The sequence below is a fragment of the Cyanistes caeruleus genome, chromosome 3 (assembly GCF_971803275.1).
Source record: "Cyanistes caeruleus chromosome 3, bCyaCae1.hap1.1, whole genome shotgun sequence".
NCBI classification, from domain to species: domain Eukaryota; kingdom Metazoa; phylum Chordata; class Aves; order Passeriformes; family Paridae; genus Cyanistes; species Cyanistes caeruleus.
The window spans coordinates 1371636-1394257 of record NC_141703.1 but is presented as its reverse complement, the minus strand read 5'-3'; the positions used below and the strand labels follow the sequence as shown (position 1 = coordinate 1394257).

At 46.7% G+C, this 22622-nt stretch overlaps 2 protein-coding genes across 11 annotated transcripts in view; one reads left to right on the top strand and one right to left on the bottom strand.

The window, feature by feature from the left end:
* Positions 1 to 3461: 3461 nt before the first annotated feature.
* Positions 3462 to 19139, bottom strand: CRYZL1 (crystallin zeta like 1). Of its 5 annotated transcripts, none has more exons than XM_086883912.1 (15): positions 18884 to 19139; positions 18189 to 18270; positions 17408 to 17479; positions 16567 to 16644; positions 16036 to 16108; positions 15605 to 15649; positions 14291 to 14359; positions 13101 to 13234; positions 11626 to 11737; positions 8060 to 8083; positions 7050 to 7148; positions 6027 to 6148; positions 5699 to 5804; positions 4269 to 4314; positions 3462 to 3873 (listed from the first exon to the last, which is right to left on the bottom strand). In XM_086883912.1, exons 3-15 carry the CDS (start codon positions 17471 to 17473, stop codon positions 3774 to 3776), a joined length of 1074 nt encoding a protein of 357 aa, XP_086740038.1. In that variant the 5' UTR covers positions 17474 to 17479; positions 18189 to 18270; positions 18884 to 19139; the 3' UTR covers positions 3462 to 3773. The 5 variants fall into 5 exon arrangements, with proteins under 5 accessions (XP_086740038.1, XP_086740036.1, XP_086740034.1 ...); XM_086883910.1 differs by having other exon boundaries at positions 17330 to 17479; positions 18884 to 19098; XM_086883908.1 differs by lacking the exon at positions 18884 to 19139 and adding an exon at positions 18556 to 18704 and having other exon boundaries at positions 17330 to 17479.
* Positions 18749 to 22622, top strand: part of ITSN1 (intersectin 1) — a 97999-nt gene continuing 94125 nt past the window's right edge. For 2 of the 6 annotated variants that reach the window (XM_086883891.1, XM_086883885.1), the window contains exon 1: positions 18749 to 18899. The gene's annotated coding sequence lies outside the window, so the exon portion shown is untranslated. Of the gene's footprint in view, positions 18900 to 19174; positions 19369 to 22622 lie in introns of those variants that run through there. The other 4 variants (XM_086883884.1, XM_086883890.1, XM_086883889.1 and 1 more) reach the window with 4 other exon arrangements.

Sequence of the window (22622 nt, the reverse complement as noted above, 5' to 3'; positions counted from 1 at the left end):
CCTCGGGAGTGTTCCTTGTCATTTTCCATTGGGTACAGCCTGACATCACTTGTGCTGTCCTCAGGAGCGACCTCGATGGCCTCTTCCACTGAGGACAGCTCCTCATCAGTCGGGCTGTACCCTGAAATGACCACGATGGCCTCTTCTGCTGGGGACAGCTTCTTGTCACTTGTGTTGTCCTCTGCAATGCCCTCGATGTCCTCTTCCACTGAGGACAGCTCCTCATCTGTTGGGCTGTCCCCTGAAACAGCCACGATGGCTTCTTCCACTGAGGACAGTTCCTGGTCACTCGTTCTGTCCCCTGCAATGCCCTCAATGGCCTCTTCCAAAGGGGACAGCTCCTGGTCACTTGTGCTGTCCCCTGGAATCACCTCGATGGCCATTTCCACTGAGGACACCCCTGGCTCACTGTTGCTGTCCCCAGGAGAGAGCTCAGTGGCCTCTTCTACTGGGGACAGCTCCAGGTCACTCCTGCTGTCTCCTGGAGAGAGCTCAATGTCCTCTGTCACTGGGGACAGCACCTGGTCACTGTCACTTTCCCCTCGGGACAGCTCATTGTTATGCCATTTTCCTGGAGCTGTGCCCGTGAGGCTGCACTCCATGACTCGAGCCCCCGAGGGGATGGGTGGCACAGGCTGCAGCTGCCAGCTTGGGGACACACGGGCTGTGCCCTCCTGGGCCACCCTGAGCGGGGGCAAGAGCACCCTGGGCACGGGGGTGTGTGGCTGCCCAGGACAGGGGCTGCAGGGCTGGGGCCCCTTCTCTCCTGCACTCCCCAGCTCTGTGCCCTGGCTCTGAGTGTGCCTGGGACTCACCAGGCAGGGTAGTGGTGGCAGTGGTGGCAGCTGTGGCAGTCTTGGCAGCGGTGACAGTGGTGGCAGCTGTGGCAGCGGTGACAGCTGTGGCAGCCGTGGCTGCTGTGGCAGCCGTGGCAGCGGTGGCAGCCGTGGCAGCCTGTCCCCACAGAGGGACAGGGCCCGGCTCCGGCTGCCCTGTGGTGCTGCCTGTGGCTGCCTGAGCTCCACTGGTGAGACCAATGGTTGGTTCAGGTTTTTGGGTCCCACCTTTGGCTGCCTGAGCTCCACCGGTGGCAGCTTGAGGGGCACCTGTGAGGAGGATGAGGACACGTGGGACGGAGACGGCTCCCTTGGCACAGCAAAGATCCTGGCCTTCTCCGTCCGCTGGCCTCTCCTTCCTGCCTCATCCCTCTCTCTTGGCCTCCTCCGCAGGCTCAGCAAGTGGCCTTGGGCGGGCTGGGAGTTGGGGTTCACCTTTCCTTTGTCCATCTTCTATGTAACTCAATGAAAGTCGCACTGTCTCCAAGTGAAGAGAGACGCAGAGAGCTGCATCCTCCTCAGACAGTGGCCCTCCTGGGACTGGGCACCACAGGGCTCTGCGCCCCTTGGATACCCTCAGCCAGGCTGGGGCTCCCTGATGTCACAAGGCTCTCTGGCCACCACCGTGTCCCGCATCACAGAGGGCCCTGACCCCACGCGCCCGTGTCACAAAGGGCCACCCCCGGCAGCCCAACAGCAGCGCAGCGGGCAGGAAGCGGCCCGGAGCAGCCCCCGGACCCGTGGCCTTGTGGCCCCTGCTGTGCCCAGAGCCCTGAGAGGCTTTGGCCACGCTGGCACACGTGTGCCAGCCCCAGCCCCGCACTGCAGAGCCCGGCCTTTGCAGCCTGCGCTGCGCCGGCCACGAGCAATTGGCCTTTGCAGCGCCGTGCCAGGGAGCCGTGGGCAGCGGCTGCAGGTGCCGCGGGAGGCCGGGGAGCAGGGCTGGCCCTCAGGGCTCTGCCCGGCCAGCGGGGCTCGTGGCTGCCTTCAGCAGTGACACGCAGGGGCACCGAGCGCAGCCGCGGCGCCTCGGCCGGGCCCGGGGAGCTCAGCGGCCCAGGGGCACCACGCGAGGCCGGGGCCACCTGGCTCGGGGCAATGGCCGCGGCCCCGACTCTCGCAGCTCTCCCCTCGGCCGTGCGGCGCCACGGGGCCAGAGCCCGGGCCCGGGGCTCGCTCCCTGCTGCCAGCAGGGCGCTGCCGAGGGCTCCCCGCCCGCCGGGGCCGGGGCCGGCCGCTGAGGGAGCGGCGCCGCCATTGCTGCCGCCCTCAGGGGCTCTGAGGGGAGCGCGGCTCCCGCCGGCCCCGCTCCGCCCGCACGGGCAACAAAAGCACGGAGCACAAAGACACACGGCGCTCCAAGTGTGTCCGTGCCCTTCCAAATGCATTCGGACAGCGGCCCCAAGGGCTGCGCTCGGCTGTGCCAGCATCGCCACACGGCCCCGTTGGGTGACATGGGACACGAAACCCACAGGCTTTACTCTGCTTGGGATAAACGAGTTTTTTCGTTTACTTGGGATAGAAAACCCCTACTGATTACACTATTCTCTTCTACACTGGTCTTAAAAGGCATAACGATGCTAGAAAGTTATAATTAGAGATACAAGTGGCTCAAAAGTCATAAAGAGGTAGTTAGGAACAACATCTCTACTGACGAAAGACTTAATAAAATTACCTTATAAAACACTTACACAGTTTTGTCACTTGATGTTCTTCTCATTTTGAACTTTTCAATTTGTTTCTTGTTGTCCACTTTGTTTTGTAAACCTCGAAGCCAAACTGAGCAGCATCAATTAAAAATCAACAGCTGGGTCCAAGGCTTCAGGATCGCTGTGAACTCCCGCAGGACTCGCTCGCTTCAGACGAGCACAAGAGCACCTCTGGTTCCCGAGGCTGCACGGCAGCACGCCAGGAGTAAAATCAGAGTTACTCCTGATTTCATCGCCTTGCCGTGCACCATTTATCCAGAACCTCCTCCAAGTGCGCTGAGGGAGAGGAGACAGATCAAGTGTGGTTCTGGATAATCTGTTTTCTCTCCAACTTTCCCAGTGACACAGCTGTGAAGTGCCCATGTCCATGATTTGAGTGATCCACAGTGAAAATGAGCAACATGCCTGAAGGAGAAAAGGTATTTTTGCTCTGCAGTGAGAATATGATTTGAGGAAAGCAAAACGCAGTTCCTTCCCCTCTGCTGACTTTCATACAGGCCACAATCACGGATAATGCTGGAGAGACGGATCTGGGCTGTGCTGAGGTTAAAAGAGGGGAATTGATATTGCACAGCACCGGGAGATATCAAAAGTAACAAGCTACACTAAGTGCCTCAAAGATCTGACTCACACAGTTCCACCAGCTTGGGGACTCTGCATTTACCAGGTTTACTGCCTTAGTGCTGAAATGAAGGGAAAGAGCTGGGGGCAACTCCTGCTGTCAGTACCACGTCCTTCCCATCTGGCACCCTCACCAACCTTGATAGTTTTCCCTGTCCTTCAACTGAGTAATAATTTGAAATGTGAATTAAGATCTTTAAGTGCAGCATTCGGTCTCAGTGCTGTCAAAACCAAAAGGTAACTATCAAGGTAACTGCTGGTAGGGGTTGGAGACAAAAAGACGAATAAAAACATCTTTGTTTCCCTCTTTAATTTCTTAGTAATGAAAACCAACAGCGACTGCATTTGCCTGTAGATGTTTCTGACATTTCTAAGTGCGGCAGGGCAGACAAGATTTTTATGTCAAGGCTGCTTCTTTAGAAGCTGCTGATGGGAACATTCTGCTCAAGGGAATTAAAAACCCCTGAAGTCATGGGAGCTTCAGAGACCATTTGTACTGAGGTACAAGGAATGTTTAAATTCTGTTTGCTTCCTGCAAGTGTATGCTGATTTACTCCACAAATACAGTTCTTTATCTTCCCCAGGCTGAGAAATCAGAAGTTGTGTGTCAGAACTGGATGACTTGTCTCTTTCTTGCTTGATTCTTCTGAACTATTTCCATAGAAACTTTGGCTTCATACAATGGGATTGGTTCATCCAGCTGAGGCCTAAAATGAAACAGTAAAAAGTGCTGGTGAGCACACCCAGACCAACAGAAATATCACAGGACAGACTTTACTTTCACTGTATCAACCTCCCTCCTCCCACAAAATAAGTTTTAAGGCTTTGCTTCAGTGCACAGAAGAAGGGAAAAGCCCCAAAGCAAACAGGAGCTGCAAGTGAATGAAGAGACCCTTCCTGCAAGGGAAAAAGGGGGGTGATGGGGAGGGTTCTGCTCATCAGCAGTTGTTATCCTGCTTTAAGGGAAGGGATCTTCCATACCCACCTCATTATGGGAGTCTACTTCTTTCCTGAAGCTCTGCTCAGGAGTGTTAGTGCTGGCAAGAGTTTTCTACTTCTAATGCTGAATTTAAAAAGCCACAGAAAACTTCATGTCTCTCACCTGAAAATGTTATTTGATAATTTCTCCATGATATCTTCGAGGATGGGTATCCAAGAGGACTGTTAAGGAACAATAGAGCTGGACAGAAATCTCTTTACAATCACATTTGCTGGTCACAACCCTGTACTGATACAAACTCAGCAAGATCAAGCCAAAATGAAAATGAACCCCAATTCCTGCCTTTAGATCAGATTTCTGTACTTGTTTCTATATCAGAAACCTTCTTTTCTGAAATAGGATGCAGAAATGAAATATGGAATATTTCAATTTTTCAATATGAAAATACTCAGTATTTCAATATGAAATACCAGTGTAGCCTGCATTAGTACAACATCAATCAATCATCAATCATTGGCATTTTTTGTGCAGAACAAAGAGAACAGATTTTGGGACCAGGTAGCTGTTGTGACTGTTCATACAGGCACCTGATAAAAAGCCAAAATGAAGGTGGGAACACAGCAGAGGTTGGAAATTCTTGGAGCACCCTGCCATGTGAGGGGTCTGTGAGTTAATGACCACCAGCCAACATGTGGGGCTGTATTCAATCTCTTTGTATGACACTCAAACAATAAGGCTCATCCTTCATTTTAAGGGCAATCAGGCTGATAGTTGAAGCTCAAGTTCTTTTAAAAAAGGATCAATTTATGATTCAGATGCTCCAGAATTTCGCAAGATACGCAAGTCCCTAAAGCCAAAAGCACCCAAACCTTCCAGGGCTGAAAATGTCCTACCCATGGAGCTCAATCCAGCTGCATCAACCCAAATGTAGGGGACTTTCCTTTCCTTTTTCCAACACACATTGTCCCTCCATAAATTTTAATCAATACATTTTATGTACCTAATATTTCTGTACATTGCAAATAAAGGAAAAGTTAGGAAGCCAAAACACTTCTACTTTTGCAGTGAACATGAGGGCATTAAGTTTACAAGTGATGCATCTAATGTCCAAAAGCACAAGTACAAAAAACAAATCCAAAATGTCACTTGCATAAATAAAAACATATAGATCTTAATTTAATTATAGATCTTAATTTAATTTAATGATTTGGTTCAATAATGAACCAAACTACTGCATTTTTTCCCCCCAGAATGGGTGTTTTGCAGCACTACTTTTAATGAAGCTTGTAGAGACATTTTCAAGGCCAGGCTGGACGTTGGGGCTTGGAGCAGTCTGGGACAGTGAAAGGTGTCCCTGCCACGGCAGGGGTGGCACTGGATGGGCTTTAACTTCCCACCAAAGCAGTTTGGGATTCCACAATGTCTTTAAAAGGAATGCAGAAAATACCTTAAAACCTGAGTGTCTCTTATACTTTAGCTCCACCTTTCAGCTGGGTTGCAGCACTGAGCAGAGGAGAACTCCCAGAGGGATTTCCCAGTTGCATTTTCACTCCTTTGAGCAGTGAGAATTCCACAGGACCACCAAAGGATATCGAGATATTTCCCCTGCTGCACATTGGACAAGTTCCAGATCTCATCGTTCAGGAAGGACACTGTGGCTCCCTTAAGGAACAAGGAATGGCTGTCTGGAGGATCCAGCTGAAGCAAATTGAAGAAAAATGTAATTTAGTTACATTTTCCCTTACAAAAATAAAGGTTAAATGGTTATTTTATAGAGATGGTTAAACCAAACAAACAAACACCCCTTGCTCACTCTTAAAAGAGGAAACTTGTAACACTAACAGGTCGAAAAAATAGTTTTATGTGTCTGTACCTCTATTTTCTGTGGGACAAATTACTCCCTGCCACAGGCATCTTTACCTGCAGGTTCTTCTCTGTGGTTATCCAGCGTCCCCCAGCCCCAAGGAGAGTGATGATGTCATGCTTGTGAGGCAGCAGCTGGGATTTGGAAGCTGGCTCATCTTCAGCACTGTACAACCTCACTGGGGAGGGAGAAGAAATTCCTCTGAGCTCAGAAGAAAATGTGGAAAATTCAATATGTATTTATTTCCACACATTTTGGTGGAACTCTAAGTTCTTCGGTTGTTTCAGCTAAAAATCGTTGCAAACTCTGAATTTATAATTTTATTTATACCCTGAGTATTTTATATGTGTTATTCAGAATAATAGAGTAATATTTTGTTTATATTTCTAATACTATATAATAAATAGTAATACATAATAATAAAGGCTATAATAATAAATATTTATATAATATATAATAATAAATAAAATATAGCCTATATTATATAGTATATAACATAATAGTACATATTATACATAATATAAATTATAAAATATGCAAAATGTATATAATATATTACATAATATGGAAAATTTATATAATATATAATATGTAAAATGTATATAATATAAAAATGTATAAAATACATATAATATATACTATAGATAACATAATGTATAATGTATACAATACCATATATAACAACTATAATACCCATATATAACAACTGTAAACTAGAATAGTATAGTGTATATATTAGTATAATATGTATAATTGATATAATATATAATAGATATTACACATATATAAGATAATAGGATTTATATATGCTAACTATAATTATATATAATAATATATTTATAATTATATATAATATATAGCAATATATTATATACTATATTATATATACTATATACACATAATATATAAAAGATATATAGTAAAATAATATATGATTTACGTATAGAAGAATATATAAGCTATACATAATTTAATATATACATTTTATATATAAAAATGTGAAATCATATATTATTTCTATATCTATTATTCTATATTTAGATGATGGAATTCCCAAGGCAGCAGAACTGCAGGAATACCTCCAGCATCCAGCACGATGTCCACGCCCAGCTCGCCCGTCTCCTCCAGGCAGCTCTCGGCCACGTCAATCTTCCCATGGGACACATCGATCACTCGAGCTGCCAGAGCAGGACACCAACAAAAACCACTTCAGGTCCATGGAAACAGAGTTTAGATGCTCAAAACTGAGAGCTCAGATCCTGAGCAGCAGCTTCTGTTCTCTGCAGGTATCACAAACGGGTTTGCAGCTACACCCAAAAAACCCTGGCACATCTTTTTTTCCTTTCATTTTCAACACAGTGCAAAATCAACACCAAAAAGTATGAGTGCAGAAGTTCAGCTCATGATTTTGTTGGCCCAAAAGGATAAAATGTGGCACTCTAAGATTAGAAATCCTTCTCTAAGTTAATTCTTTGCTATTCTTGTCCAAGTCCTGGCTCTCTGGGTTATTCATTAAATGTTCAGATGAAGGGATTTACATCTGCTCTTGAAATATTGCTGAACTGAAAGCCACCAACCTTGTCCTGTCATGTATCTCTGATGCCAAATTTATGGCTGGTTATAAAGATGAACCACAGAATCAGGAATGAGAATCCTGGAATGGTTTGGGTTGGAAGGGACCTTAAGGATCATCTCATCCCAGCCCTGCCATGGCAGGGACACCTCCCACTGTCCCAGGAGCTCCCAATGTCCAGCCTGGCCTTGGGCACTGCCAGGGATCCAGGGACAGCCCCAGCTGCTCTGGCAATTCCATCCCAGCCCCTGCCCACCCTGCCAGGGAACAATTCCTGCCCCAGATCCCATCCAGCCCTGCTCTCTTTCAGCTAAAAGCCATTTTTAACATTACAACAATAACACAGGGGCAGAAAAGGAGCAGCTACAGGTTTTGTTTCATCATTATGAGATGGAACAAACATTTAAAAACTGAACAGGCCAAAGACTTCACAGCAAAATGAGAACTTGAAAGAGCATCAACCAAATTTGGAGGCCCATTCCAGAGGCTCTGGCCTGAGCTCTGATCTGCACTTACCCACCAAAGGCTGCCGGGCTCCTTCTGGAATGTGATCCCAGAAGCAGGGAGGGAAGGAAAGAGAGAGCAAGAAAAAATGCAAGGAGTTGGTCATTAAGGATATTAACAAATCATCAATAAATGCCTTAGGTTTGGTTCTTTTTGTCCCTTCAAATCCCCAATCAAATCATAGGATGCATCCAATTCCTAAGTCATTCCCTGTTTTTTTTTTACTGAAGTCAAATGATTTCACTGGAGACAACACATGGTTAAATTTTACTAAAGATGGGATAATAATTAATGATAGCCACATTCCCCATAAGCAAATAAATCCCCATAATATCATTTTCTTCTTAGCTTCCTCCAGTCAAGAAGTTAAAAGGTTTTCCTTAAGAGGGCAAATTTGACATGGTATTATTTCTGCAAATAATTTCATTTTTTGAAAATTATTCTGGTTTCATAGACCTAAAGCCTGGCAATCAAAAAAAAAAAAAAAAAAAAAAAAAAAGCCAGAGTTCCATCAGTTTGACTATTCTGATTTCTGTATAGCAAAAATGTCAAATTTTGTTCCTTAACTCAGTACAATAATTCAAAATCCTGGTCAACTTCCTTCCTAAAAAATGCTGGAAAAAATTCTCACCACTGTGGAAAAGGCCAAGCAACAAAGTGTAATATAATTTTCCATAATCCTTTGTCATTTATGTATTTCTCACAGAATACTGGTAAATTAGTTCAGTTTCTTCTGCTGTGACTTGCACAACTTCCAAAGTAACATTTTCCTGACTGGCAAAACTTCAGTTTTTCTCCTCCCCTGCTGGCAGGCACAGAAACACCAGGATTCCACAGAGTTCCCAGAGTTTGCTTTTCCCCAGGAAGTTCAGCTGCAGTTTAAACCCTGTCACCCCAGGATGTGCTGGGGGTTTTGGGATTGTGTTCACTGGGGGTTCTAAGCAGAGGCACCCCCAAGAGAGTTGGTGGCACGGAATAAAATCTCCTAAACCAAACTAGAAGAAAAACAGGAGGTGCCTTTGGGAGCAGAGGAAATATCTGTGTATGTATAGATGCTTTTCCTTGGGATCTCTAACAGAAACTCATCCCACTGTTTATGGAATATTCTGTCCCCAGCCTGAACCACACCCATTAAAATGTCAAAATTTGTTAAAATCCCCTCCTTATTCTATTACAATTTTTACTCCAGAGATCACTGAAGACAAGAAAAGCCCCATCCTGTTGGTCCAAACACAAATCCTGAAACATTACCAAGAACTTCAGGCACTGGAATCACATAAATTAACAAACAAATCAGAAAGTCTTAACTATTTTAAAAGCTTTTTCCTTTTGCACTCAAACTCTTTTTCTCTTTAATGCTGCATCCAGGTTCTATTTCTTTATTTGAAATAAAGTTGCAGTTATCATTTTTCCCCCTCAGCCATTCCAGGAAGCAGCTTGATATGCTCAACAAGGATAACACAAATTGCTGTTCACTGAAAACTGCCAAAAATCCACTGAACAAGCACAGAACTGAAAATTCCCCACCCACAGGCACAAGAAGCCACTTAGAGCTTGGGTGGATCTACTTGATATTAACATTATTATTATATTAACAATATATATAATATATTAATTATTAATATAATAATTATTAATATATAATTAATATAATATATATTATTATTATATTAACAAAGAACTTAAAAATGCTGTAAAAAGTAACTCGGGACTGTGAGAATAAAATTGCCAAATCCTTTCCTAGCACATGAATTTTTTATATAATTAGCAAAATTTTTCATATAATTAAAAAAATATATTAGCATTCCATAAAATGCTACAAAAGGAAGTTTTAAGTCTTCATTATTTCCTCTTTGGCCCTGTAACAGCTGATACAACAGGGCTCTGCATAGCAACAGCATTCCCAAAAATCTTCCAGTTCTGATGTCTCTCACAACTGCTAATGCAGTAAAATATATAAACATAGAGACAGTAAAAAAGGCTGCTGAAATTAGGAAAAATGAGTGTTTTTTGGGTCAAATTGCAAAAAAAACCAGTGTTACTGTCATGCTCTAGAGAAATCAGTGTGGCAGGTGCTGCAGCATCCCCTCCTGCAGCTGATGTGCCCAGCCCTGGGGTGCAGCTGTAACCACACAGATGGGGCTGCACAAGGCTCCCCACAAAGGCATTTTACAGCTCTGCAACTTCAGTGAATGCCAACACAAATCATACTCTGACAAATAAACCTGGGAATTACACTGCAGCACTTGCTATTTGCAGGGGGAAGTAGCAGGTACCAGTTTTAACATTTTGCTGCAATCCAGCCAGACTTGACAATTCATCCTTTATTTTAAAACTGTCTGAATAAAGGAATATTCCACTTTCCTCCACAAAACACCACTGAAATTTTGATCAGAAAAAAATGCCAGTAGCTCCTACACAGAGTATTTTCTCGTGTTATTTTCAGAGGGGAAAAAAATTCCCAAAAACTGAAGTATCAAAGAGAAGAAGTCAGGGAAGAATGCAAATGTTGTGTGTGAGGCCAAGCTCCTTTAGAAAGGAGAATGCATCCAGCTGCAGCTGTGGCAGTACCTGAGACATGATACAACACTACAAGGAGTAATCTGAGGCTGCTGAGTGTTGGGTGTCAGGTGTGTGAGCTCTGGCACACACTGGGGTAGTGGTGAGTCAGCAATCCTTCTTTTCCTTTTCCCTTTCCTTTTCCCTTTCCCTTTCCTTTTCCCTTTCCCTTTCCTTTCCTTTTCCCTTTCCTTTCCTTTTCCCTTTCCTTTCCTTTTCCCTTTCCTTTCCTTTTCCCTTTCCTTTCCTTTTCCCTTTCCTTTCCTTTTCCCTTTCCTTTCCTTTTCCCTTTCCTTTCCTTTTCCCTTTCCTTTCCTTTTCCCTTTCCTTTTCCCTTTCCTTTTCCCTTTCCTTTCCTTTTCCCTTTCCTTTTCCCTTTCCTTTTCCCTTTCCTTTTCCCTTTCCTTTCCCCTTTCCTTTCCCCTTTCCTTTCCCCTTTCCTTTCCCCTTTCCTTTCCCCTTTCCTTTCCCCTTTCCTTTCCCCTTTCCTTTCCCCTTTCCTTTCCCCTTTCCTTTCCTTTCCTTTCCTTTCCCCTTTCCTTTCCTTTCCTTTCCTTTCCTTTCCTTTCCTTTCCTTTCCTTTCCTTTCCTTTCCTTTCCTTTCCTTTCCTTTCCTTTCCTTTCCTTTCCTTTCCTTTCCTTTCCCCTTCCCTTTCCTTTCCCCTTCCCTTCCCTTTCCTTTCCTTTCCTTTCCCCTTCCCTTTCCTTTCCTTCCTCAGCAACCACTTCATCAAATGGAAAGATTTCCTGAGCACTTAGGCCAAAAGCCAGCACTCAGCACTAGTGGAAAGTACTGCCAGTCATTACAACTGAAATGGAGAATAAAAGTGCCATTAAGAACACCTAAACCAGAAATTAAATACCTGTGGAGCACAGAACAAACCTGAAAACTATTTAATTAGACAATTTATCAATTTATATTTAATTTTTACGGAAGTAAGTCTCTAGACCTGACAGAAAAAAAAAATATTTTGAGACATTCTTTAGGACAAACTTTAACACTGAAGGATAAAACTCACCCCCAGCAGGTCTGAGCCTCTCCAGGTACTGTTTGTCCTCCAGGCTGTGGGCAGTGGAGATGACTCTGGCCCCTCTGTGCTGGGCCAGCTGAATTGCGATGGTACCGAATGGCTGAGGAGGGAAAAGCAGGGCCATTGATTAATTGATTAATTCATTTATTTACACCAATGATTTGATGTTGTTTAAGAGCAATTATATTGCAAAGGCCACTCAGGAGAGTACCCAGAAATGAACTTACTCCTGCAACAAAACACAGCTGAACCAAGAATTGAATATTCACAGACCTGCTTCTGTCCTAAGTGAGGCCAAAACAACTCTGCAGTGACTGGGAAGCTCTGAATGAACTTTTGGTCAGTAGCTGGTTCTTGTCTTCAACAAAACAGCTCAGATTCTACTTTAATTACCACAGCCACCTTCACTGCAGTTGGAGCTCTGAGCTTGAAGGGAAAAAAGCTCCAAGGAAAAAGCCCCAGCCATGTTTACATTACAGAACCTTGGCTGAGGGAGCCTCACATCTTCATTAGCACTAAGAACTACAGGGATGCAAATCAAATTGTTCATATCCAAGAAAAGGTAAAAAGTAGAGGTGGGAGAGGACTGAAAAATAAGGCATTTTCCTGCAATTATCCCTGAGGCTCAGGGCAAAAGAGTGTCACTGCAGGACACCAGAACACCCTCCCTCTCTGCACCCCCAAAATCCAGGCAGGACAATATTCCTGCTCAGGATCTCACGTGGGAAAGCCTTTCCTGCAAACCCATGAAATGCAGGGCACTGCCAGCACTCCCTGGAGAGCACAGCTGTGAGAAATGCAGGGAGGGTTGTTGCATTTTGGTTTTCTTAGGGCTGAGTTTTTTCAGGATACTCTTTCACAGGGTGTTTCACTGATCTTAGTTTTGTGTCAGGAAGGATATTCTAAAGGTTTGTTAGGCTCTTGTTTTTTGTGTTTATTAATATATTATTCTAAGACTCAGCAGGTCGTCTTCAGACTTTCTGTTTAACATATTATTGCTTGTTTCAAATTGCCTTGAATGGTGCAAAATAGCTCTGAACTATGCAGCTTTTTTATTTTTATACTTATTTTCACTTAATTAGACACATGTATTTTTTTTTATTGACTTCATGACTTAACATTTGTGTGCTGCAGCATTTTTTATTTAATTACTACTACTCAAAAACTTCTAGAAGAAGATGAAGAAGAAGGATGAGACTACTCTAAATTCTTCATCTTGTCTTCTGTTCTTTAAACTAAACTAAACTTTAACTGTTTTACTCAGTGACTTAAGAAAACTCTTTAATTTACACACTCACACTTTTAGCTTTTCTATTTAACTCTGACAGTTGTTTTTACGATGTTATATGAAATTCAGTGTTTTCTTGGATGTCAGAGCTAGGGCACACACTCTGTGGCTTCAGACTCTACCATGGGAGGTTTGTGCAGAAGAAATCTGTGAGCATTGCCCAGCTGGTACCCACACTTGCTCCATCCAGGACGAGGACACTGCTGCCAGGGGACACCTGGGACAGGTAGTGCAGGGCCGTGTACGCGCGGAGCCCGTCCCGCACCGTCCCGGCTGCCTCCACCCAACACACCTTCTGTGGCTTGTGAACTGGCGGGGACAAACACAAACAAACACACAAACAAACACACCAAAGAGATGGTAAAATCCCTGGGGCTTGTTCAGCAAAACTTGTCACAGCAAGTCAGGAAGGCTCCACCTGCAAACAGGTCCCCATCACTGATTCCCGTTTCCCTCCTGTATTAAGAGGATATTTTGCCATATTTTACACAAGTAAATTAAGGATTCCATTTTGGTATAAGTTTAAGGGAGCCACCTCACACAGCTGGAATTCACAGGCAGTCACAGAAACAACACAACCCATATTTAGATATTTAGAATCCCAGGATGGTTTGGGTTGGAAGGACCTCAAAGCCCATCCAGTGCCACTCCTGCCATGGGCAGGGACACCTCCCACTGTCCCAGGCTGCTCCAATCCTCATCCAACCTGGCCTTGGGCACTCCCAGGGATGGGGCAGCCACAGCTTCTTTGGGAAGAGCAAATTTTGAGCAAAAGAATAGTGTGCTCAAGATAACAAACTGTTGGAAGAAGGACAGGGAGTCCCACATTTAGTATTTTACTCATTAAAGCAATCTATGCCCAGAAAGAGAAAACTGGAAGCTCACAATAATTGAAAACAGTGTTTCAATACCAGGCTTTCCCTGACCCTCATCCCTGAATTTTCCTTTCTCCAGTTCCAGTCTGCTTGTTTCACCCTGTCTGTTAGTCTGGTCCCAAGTGAAGAGTCAAAGGGTAGAAAAAAGCAAGTTTCTCCTCTGTAAATTTTCTGACAGATTAGGAAAAAGTGTAACAACAACGAGGCAACAGAACAGAAGTTATAAGGGGAAAAAAGGAAAGGGAAAAGATCAGGGTAAGCTTGTGTGGTTTAGGCCATCTCAAACTGTGAAATGGTGTCAGCCAAAAAAAAACCCTTGAGAGCACTGAGTGTTCAAAATTCTGTGACTTGGTGGGGCTGCTGAAATTTTAGAATGTTGGAATAGAAGGAGTGTGCCCAGAGCTCCAAGGTAATGGGCTCCCTTTAAGAAAAGCTCAAAGTCTACAGATACAGTCAAAATAATTATTAGCAAAATGTATAATCTACAAACCCAAATAATGCTCGTGAACCAGGATAACTTCACATACACCAGACTCCTCAGAATCCAGGGGCAAAATTCCTGAAAAAAGCAGAACACAGACCTTGAATTTCACACAAGCAATCATTCCAACCAGAGCACCCTCCCAAAGAATTCCCTGGCCTGGCTTGCTCTGGGTTCAGTCCCTCTTGGCAGGTTTAGGACAGGTAGGAGACCTTGGCCAGGTGCCAGCCTGGGGTGTCCATGGGCACCAGGCAATTCCAGAGGTGCTTCCACAGCATTTTGGGATTGAGGGAGAAAGGCTGGGGACACAGTGAGTGCCGTTTGGTACTGGCAGGTGTCATTTTTGTCTGGTGATGTCTGGACTCACTCCACACCCTGAGTGTCCCATTCCACTCCTGGCTGTGGATCACAGAGGAGGGATCTGGGGCATGGAGCAGCCACTCCACAGCCCCTCTCAATTCCCATCCCAATTCCTGAACGTGGGGTTTGCAAAGACAGCAACAAAGGCACAGGAAGAAGCAGAGGAAGAACACACAGGAATGTGGAAGTGCTAAAAAGCAGGAATAGGAAAAGTGCAGGAAAAACAAACTACCCAGGGAAGGCAGAGAAAGCAAAAGCAGAGTAGCAGAAAAGATCTTTCCATCCTGGTTATAACTGAGCTTTTTATCTTCACTGGCCACAGAACTCTCCTGAACAGAAGCTTCTGGCACCTGCTCCATCTCCTGAATTCATGTCCTCTCCATCCCAGGGAAAACCATGCTTTTCTTGCCTCTCTCCCACAAGTCTCACACTCCATTTAGACCAAAGGGCTTTGCCTTGCAAATCTGGCTGCTGTGTCCTGTCTTTCACAGCTCCCATTAAAAATGTGCTTGTGCACACCTGGAGCTGTCTCCAGGTTTATCCAGGGAATAATCAGTGTCTAGGAGCTGCCCAGAGCAGTTCTTGTGCAGTGAGGGAATAATGCAAGAAGGACCACGATGTCCAAATAGACATTCTCCCAAATAGACATCACTCTGTCCTGCTTTCAGAACTTCAGTCATCCTCCAATCCTTTGATTCAGCACACAAAATATAAACATAGGACAGAAATGACTCCTCTCTCCTAAGGCACCAGTCACAATTTGGTGCTTAATACAAAATCATATTTCAAATCCTAAGGCAACGTTCTTAGACCAGAATTCCCATTTATAAGTTTATGCATGTGACAGCAGTTTAATTTTGAAAATACATGGTCAATTTAGCTTTACCAATGATTCTAACCTCAGTCACTCATTATAAAAAGATGACTGATGGTGTCAGTTGAGGCAAACAGGCATTAACTTACCCACCACTTCATCATCTGGCTGGAAAAAGGTCACCTTGCTTCCAACTCACCATGGAGAGGCGAAAAGGAGGAAAGAAGAGAAATATTTATAGCTGGAATGGGATGTGCATTTGGAAGCACTGGTTATTACTAGATCACAAAAGTAAAGATATACATTTCTAGTGAAAAAACATAATTCTATGGATTACACACATGGCAAATGTTGGATTCCCTAACTCTGGCACCTCAGCCACAAGGAGTTCCATGCAGGAACACAAAGGTGGTGTCTGAGAGCCAGGCTGCACACTCCACCTCAGGGGAGGGATAACAGCACTGGGAGAGCAATCAAGGAAGCAAAGAATTGCTGCTTCTAAAGGTGCCCTACCCAAAAAAGAGTTCTTTGTTCTGACTGGAATCCCTGCTCCCTCCCCTCCTTGGGCAGTGACACTCACCTTCCAGCACAACTCCTGAAATTTCTCGCCCAACAGGCACAAGTTCCTTCTTCAGTTTAATTTCTGACAGGAGCTAAATGAAAACAATGCTTACAACACTCTTGAAAAAGGCTCTGTATTTACATATTTATTATCATCTTACAGTAAGGCTGGGCAATTATCAAAATTATATCCAGGGGAAAAAGTGCACACATTCCTCAATCAACATGAAACCATGGCACTGAATTCCGTATTTCAATTTAGAAACATTAAAAAATAAAAGCAGGGAGTTATTACCAGCCAAGCCAATTTGTGACTTAAGTGTGCAAATGAAGAAAAATGGGATTTATTGCAAGAGATCTCACAGCTGACAACTGATCTGTCTCCATAAATTTGAAACTGAATTCCAGATGCTTCTTGTTCAGAGCTGTGCAAGAATCCCAGACCAGTCCTGTGCCCACTGCCAGCAGCAAAGCCACAGCCTCAGCTTCACCAGCCAAGGGCCATGGAAACCACAGACACCCCCAACTTTACACAACACCAAGCAAATACCTTTGTGTCCACCCAGCTCAGAGCACAGGCTCTGACCTGCACCTTCACATCATGGTCTCTGGTGGGAGGCAGGTTCTCCTAGGACAGATTTACAGTTGCTGTGTTAGACAATGGATGTGCCCACAGGAGCTTCTCCAACTCCTGAAAGCATTTCTCCACTTCTTTAGTGGGGAGAGCACACAGGATTTTACAATGAAAAGGGTTTACAACACCATTTTTAGTACATGTACATTATTGCTATTATTATTATTATTATTACCATAATAATATAATACAATTATTATTTGTATTACCATTAGCATTGTATTAACATTAGCATTATATTATTATTGCAAACTGATCACTAGACCTTACTTATCATCATCATTATTATTATGCTACTATATTCTGATATTATTATTGCAAACTGACTACTAGACCTTACTAAACCTCATCAGACACTGACATTATTTTTCTATTGAGGTTTTTTTTCCCTTTATCTGAGGCACAAATCCTGACAAACCTGACCTCAACATTCAAGTCCAAAATGAAGTCCAAAGGATGTCAAAGAAACAACCTCAGTAGGAACCGGTGTTGTTACCCCAAACCTGATAGATTCCTCAAGCTCTGTTTCTACTTTTCCAGGGACTAGAAAATGCAGTCAGGAAATGTGTGTCCAGGGTTCATTTTTCATGCCTGCAAAGCTTGTTTGCTGATGACAGCACTTGCTGTAAATGCACCTCCCCTACCAGTGCTTTCCCAAGCCTGCACAAGATTTCTGTGCCTCAGTTCCTCTGTGGCACTCAGCCAAACTCTCCTCTCCCACCGCCTGATGGACAGAGCTGTTCTGATGGGAACTCACTCTTTCTTGGAACACAAATGTCATTTCCTCTCCAGGAGAATTCTGCTGACCGTACAGGGCCTTCATAGCGACCTGAAAAACACAGCAACCAAACTGTGACATCTGCAGTGTCTGTGGGCAAACAAGGCATTAAAGCCCTGGTAAATTAAATTAAATTAAATTAAATTAAATTAAATTAAATTAAAGCACTCTGTAAGAAACACAGCCATTGTTTGCAGGCAATTTGAGTCTTTGTGATACAGAAATTCTAAACCAGATCTACGATTTAGTTGCCCATAACAGAGAAAATCCACAAAACTGAGAGTCACAGAGTCGTGCAATGGTTTGGGTTGGGAAGGACCCCAAATCCCACCCATTCCAGCCCAGCCATGGCAGGGACACCTCCCACTGTCCCAGGAGCTCCCAGTGTCCAGCCTGGCCTTGGGCACTGCCAGGGATCCAGGGGCAGCCCCAGCTGCTCTGGCAATTCCATCCCAGCCCCTGCCCACCCTGCCAGGGAACAATTCCTGCCCCAGATCCCAAGATCCAGCCCTGCCCTCTGCCCCTGGCAGCCATTCCCTGGCTCCTGGCACTGCAGCCCTTGGCAATTGTCTCTCTCCAGCTTTCCTGGAGCCTCTTGAGGCACTGATGTAGGTACAGCAAAGGCACCGAAGGACACAGCATTTACTGACGGCTGTCCCGTGCAGCAGAGGGGCTCTGTGCCACCCAAGCACACAATTCAGACAGGGGCACTGCAAAGGGGACACAGGGAATTCCCGTGCAGGAATACAGCGAGCCTTACTCGTAACTTCACCAAAAATCACCGCCTGGGTTTCTGGTCTCCTCTCCCGCCTCGGTCCGCGTCGTTCTCAACGAACAGGAACCTTTAGAAAGGAAAAAAAAACCCCCAAAAACCAAAACAACCAAACAGTAAATTTGAGTTAACGAGGAAAAAAGAAAGCAGGGAGTAGAGAGGCAGGAAACCATGCGATCATTATTGCAACTCTAAGCTCTGAGGGACCATCCCAAGACCCCCCCGCATGCGGCCCGTGCCTGCCCCGGGACCCCCGGGGAGCCCTTCAAGGGCTCCGAGCGAACCCGGCCCGCAGCGAGAGGTTCCGACAGCCCCGGGTCAGCCCTCAGGAGCTCCGAGCGAACCCGGCCCGCACCGAGAGGTTCCGACAGCCCCGGGCCAGCCCTCAGGAGCTCCGGTTCCGCGGGACTCCCGAGCGCCGCGACGCGCGCGCGGTTGCCATGACACTCCCTCACTTCCGCCTCGCCCTCAGGCACCGCCCCCCGCCCTGCAACCAATCATTGCATCCAGCGGCACTTGAGCGCTTGCGATTGGTCTCAGTGGCCGCCATTCATCGTAGAAGCCGAGGCACGATTGGTTGGCGCGGATGTCACTCATTCATGAGGCAAGGAGGGAGGATACGGCGCCCGGCGCGACCTCTGGGACATCGCCGGGGAGAGGGAGCAGACGCTACCTGCAATTACCTCATGAATTACCACTGTATGCACAATACAGGCCCCTCCCGCGGGCGGAGAGGAGGGAGCGCGGCCGCCCCTCACCGCTCCCCGAGCGCTGGCCCCTCAGCCTGGCAGAGCTGTAATTGGTGGGGTAGGCGGGGTCTTGCCCTCATCCCTGTTTCTGATTGGTGGAGCGCCCTGCCCCTCACGCGGGGAGCGGGTGGAGCTCGTACGTCAGTGCCGGGCTGTCAGCTCTCTGATTGGCTGGAAGGGGTGGGGCTCTGGCTCTTTTGTGGGCTCTGATTGGTGACATTCCCTGCCCGTCACACGGGGGGCCGCGGCCGCGCGTCAGTACGGCGGCCGCGAGGGGCTCCTCCCCCCTCCCCTCAGACGGGGCGAGGGCGGCGATGGCGCGTCCGGCGGAGGCGGCTGCGGGCGCCGCTCCGGCCCCTCCGGCCCCTCGGTCCCCTGGCCGCGGCCGGGGCTGTGAGTAGGGCCCGCACAGACATGAGGTACGGCCCGGAGAGACGGGGGCAGCGGGGGGCGCGGGCTGCGAGCGGCGGCGGTTCAGCCCAGGCCGGCGGGAGGGCAGCGCCGCCTCAGCCCCTCACGGTGCCCGGGCGTGTCGCGGTGCCAGGGCCCGGGTCTTCCTCCTCGCCTCCCTCGGTAGCCAGGGCGGGCGGTGAGTGATGCTGCGCCCCTTGCTGGGGGCCGGCTGCCTTATCCTGCTCCTGTTAGCAAAACGTGTGGCGGTACCGCCGCGGGGATTCTGCAGCTTAAATCACCTTGGTCCCGCTGCCCCCGGCCGCTGCTCCCCGTGCCCGCTGCGCCCTGAGCGAGGAAAATGAGGAGAGCCATTCACTAGGAATGCCATCCCTGAGGAGTGCCCTCCCTTGGGAATGCCATTCCTCAGGAACGCCATCCCTTGGGAGTGCCGTCCCTTATGGCTTGGCAAAGGGCACCAGGGGAACGAGGGAATATTGTCGGGGCGTCAGGAAAAGGAAGCCGCTCCATGGTTGGGGTTGTGTCCCTGTGTGTGCCTCTGCCTCGGATGAGCAGACAAGGTTGTGGATGATATTCCCTGTGGATATCTTTTGTTCTGGTTCAGCTGCTGCTTTATTTGGGGTGAAATATGGGCTTTGCCTGTAGAAAACAATATTTTCTGTGAATTCTGTCTTTCTCTGCTGCACGAAGGGGAAACACTTCCATAGCTCATCAGAGAGTATTGTTTAGTAAATAATTCCTATTTGTAAACCAGCCGGCATTCCAGGTGGGATAGCGTGGCCCTCATGAAAACAAAAAACGCTCTGTCCTCCTCTACCTCTTCCCACTGCCCAGTTTCAAAGTGCTTTTTGTTTAGTGCTTATATGGCAATAGAAACGTAAGGCGTTAGCTGTGGATATTAACTGATAATATATTGGAGTCAAGCCCCAAATGGATGCATTTTCTTAAATCAAAGAGGTAAACTGTATTTTGGGAGTTGATGGCTCTGGTGAGTGTTACTCCACACGGTCTTTCCTTCTTTCTTTTACCTCTTCTTGTAGTCACCTGTAGCTTCCCTTACTGTATAGGACCTGGTGATGTTCTCACACAGGAGACTTCTTAGGACCCGGGGAGCGGCTGCAGCTGGCCCAGCGGGGATTTAGGTTGGCTCTTAGGGCAAGGCTCCTCTTTCCCCAGAGGCTGCTGGCACTGCCCAGGCTCCCCAGGGAATGGGCACGGCCCCGAGGCTGCCAGAGCTCCAGGAGCATCCAGGGATGCCCAGGCTGGGCTTGTTGGGGGGTCTGGGCAGGGCAGGGGGGCACTGGATGGATCCCTTCCAGCTTAGGACATTCCATGATTTCTGTGATAGTTTATACCAGTGAATTGATACCAAATATTCTTCTTTCTGTTAAAATTTTCCCACTTCACCTGCAGAGCCCTGTCTGAGGTGTGGGAGGAGTCTTGCCTCTCTCTGCATGCCCACTCCTAGCTGCGGGAGGGGGATACCTGCCCGTGGATGCTGAGCAGGTATCCTGACTGCATCCCAAGCACAGACAGAGAAAACAGCTGCATTTTCTGTTTGCTCAGAGCTCAGGCTGTGCAGCCATCGCTGTAAATCCCAGCAGGCTGAGGCAGTCCAGCCTGTGTATTCAGCCCTGGAGTGCTGTCCCTGATTTTGGCAGCCTGACAGGGGTCATGTTTCGTGCAGACGAGCGGTTTCCGAACAGTTTCTCCAGTGTCTGAGGCTGCCCCGGAGCTGAGTGGGCTGCACCCTGTGCTTGCTGCTTCACAAACCACACTCCATTCTTTCAGCTCCTGTGTTCCCTCTCTGATATCCCACTCGTCGTTCATTCCACATAAGATCCTTTACAGAGTAGCTGTGTTTGCTTGGTAATTTTCCTTTAAGTCCTGGTTCTTGGATAAAGTAAGAATTGGGGTCTCAGAGCCATGACCTGCAGTGCTTACTCTGTCTCTCGCTGCTGTTTGGCCTTTCCTTAATGCCTCTAATCGTGCAATTAGGATGGATTTGGATTGAGGAAAGAATGTGAATCTAGCAATGAAATATTTCTAAATCGTGACGTTCTATAGCCTTTTATGGTGTGTCTTTTGTACTGTAATCAGGGATTGTAATTTTAGCTTTTAGTAGGATAACACCAGGAAAAAGAGGACTAGAAGAATAAAGAAAAAAATTATAGGAAAATACAAGCAATTGGTTGAGTAATGGGGAGATCAGTGGGGAGGAAGTTTTCTCTAAGAAACCATTCCCTGGCAGGGTGGGCAGGGGCTGGGATAGAATTGCCAGAGCAGCTGGGGCTGCCCCTGGATCCCTGGCAGTGCCCAAGGCCAGGCTGGACATTGGGAGCAGCTGGGACAGTGGGAGGTGTCCCTGCCATGGCTGGGGTGGGATGGGATGAGCTTTAAGGTCCCAGTCTGGGATTCTGGGATCAGGAGTTCCAGCCACGAACACTTCCCTGTGCTGTGTGCAGTACCAGAGCAGAATGAACCGTCAGCAGATTGGTTTGAGGGGCACATATTGGTTTCAGTTGGGGGCTGCTCAGAGTTGACCTGCTTGGAGCCCAAGAGATGGGAGGGGTTTTGCTTTCTTTTTACCATAAAATAACCCAAGGGCTGCCTCAGCTGCTGTTGTGTGCTGGGAGCTTTGAGTGCTCGTTGCTCTTGTGTTGGACACAGCTGCTGAACTTGGGATGCCCCCTCCACAGCAACTTGGTTTTGTTTTTACTTGCCAAGCATGAAATTGGGGGGGGTGGTGGACAATCAGAAATGGGGTCCAGGCTGAGATCTGGTGATGAATGACTTGTGCACAGGAAACCTCACTGTGAGGTGCCAAAACCTCTGTGGGATTTGTGGCACAAGGAGTTACCCTCTTTTAAAAGTGCACTTTGTATAATTTAAAAAGAATGCACTCAATTGCACTGGTTACTTTTGGCTGGCACTGACACTACAGGCACGTGTTGGGATTTTAATTGCGGATGGAAGGATTTATAACAGTATTTGCCAGGCCCTCATACAACAAACATAAGCTGGGAGGTTTGGGAGGGCACTGATGGAGGTGTCTGGTGGATCCACCTGTCTGGATTGAATCTCTCCCTGCAGCTCTGAGGTGGTCAGGTTCCTGACAGAAATTCCAGCTTTAGCTGCAGGAAAGCACTAATTACTGGTAGTAATTAGAAACTAATCTCTCCTATGCAAACAGGGCATTGTCTGTCCCCTCCAGAGGATCAGATTCTTGACCAGAATAGAAAATTTCTATTTAATAGAAATT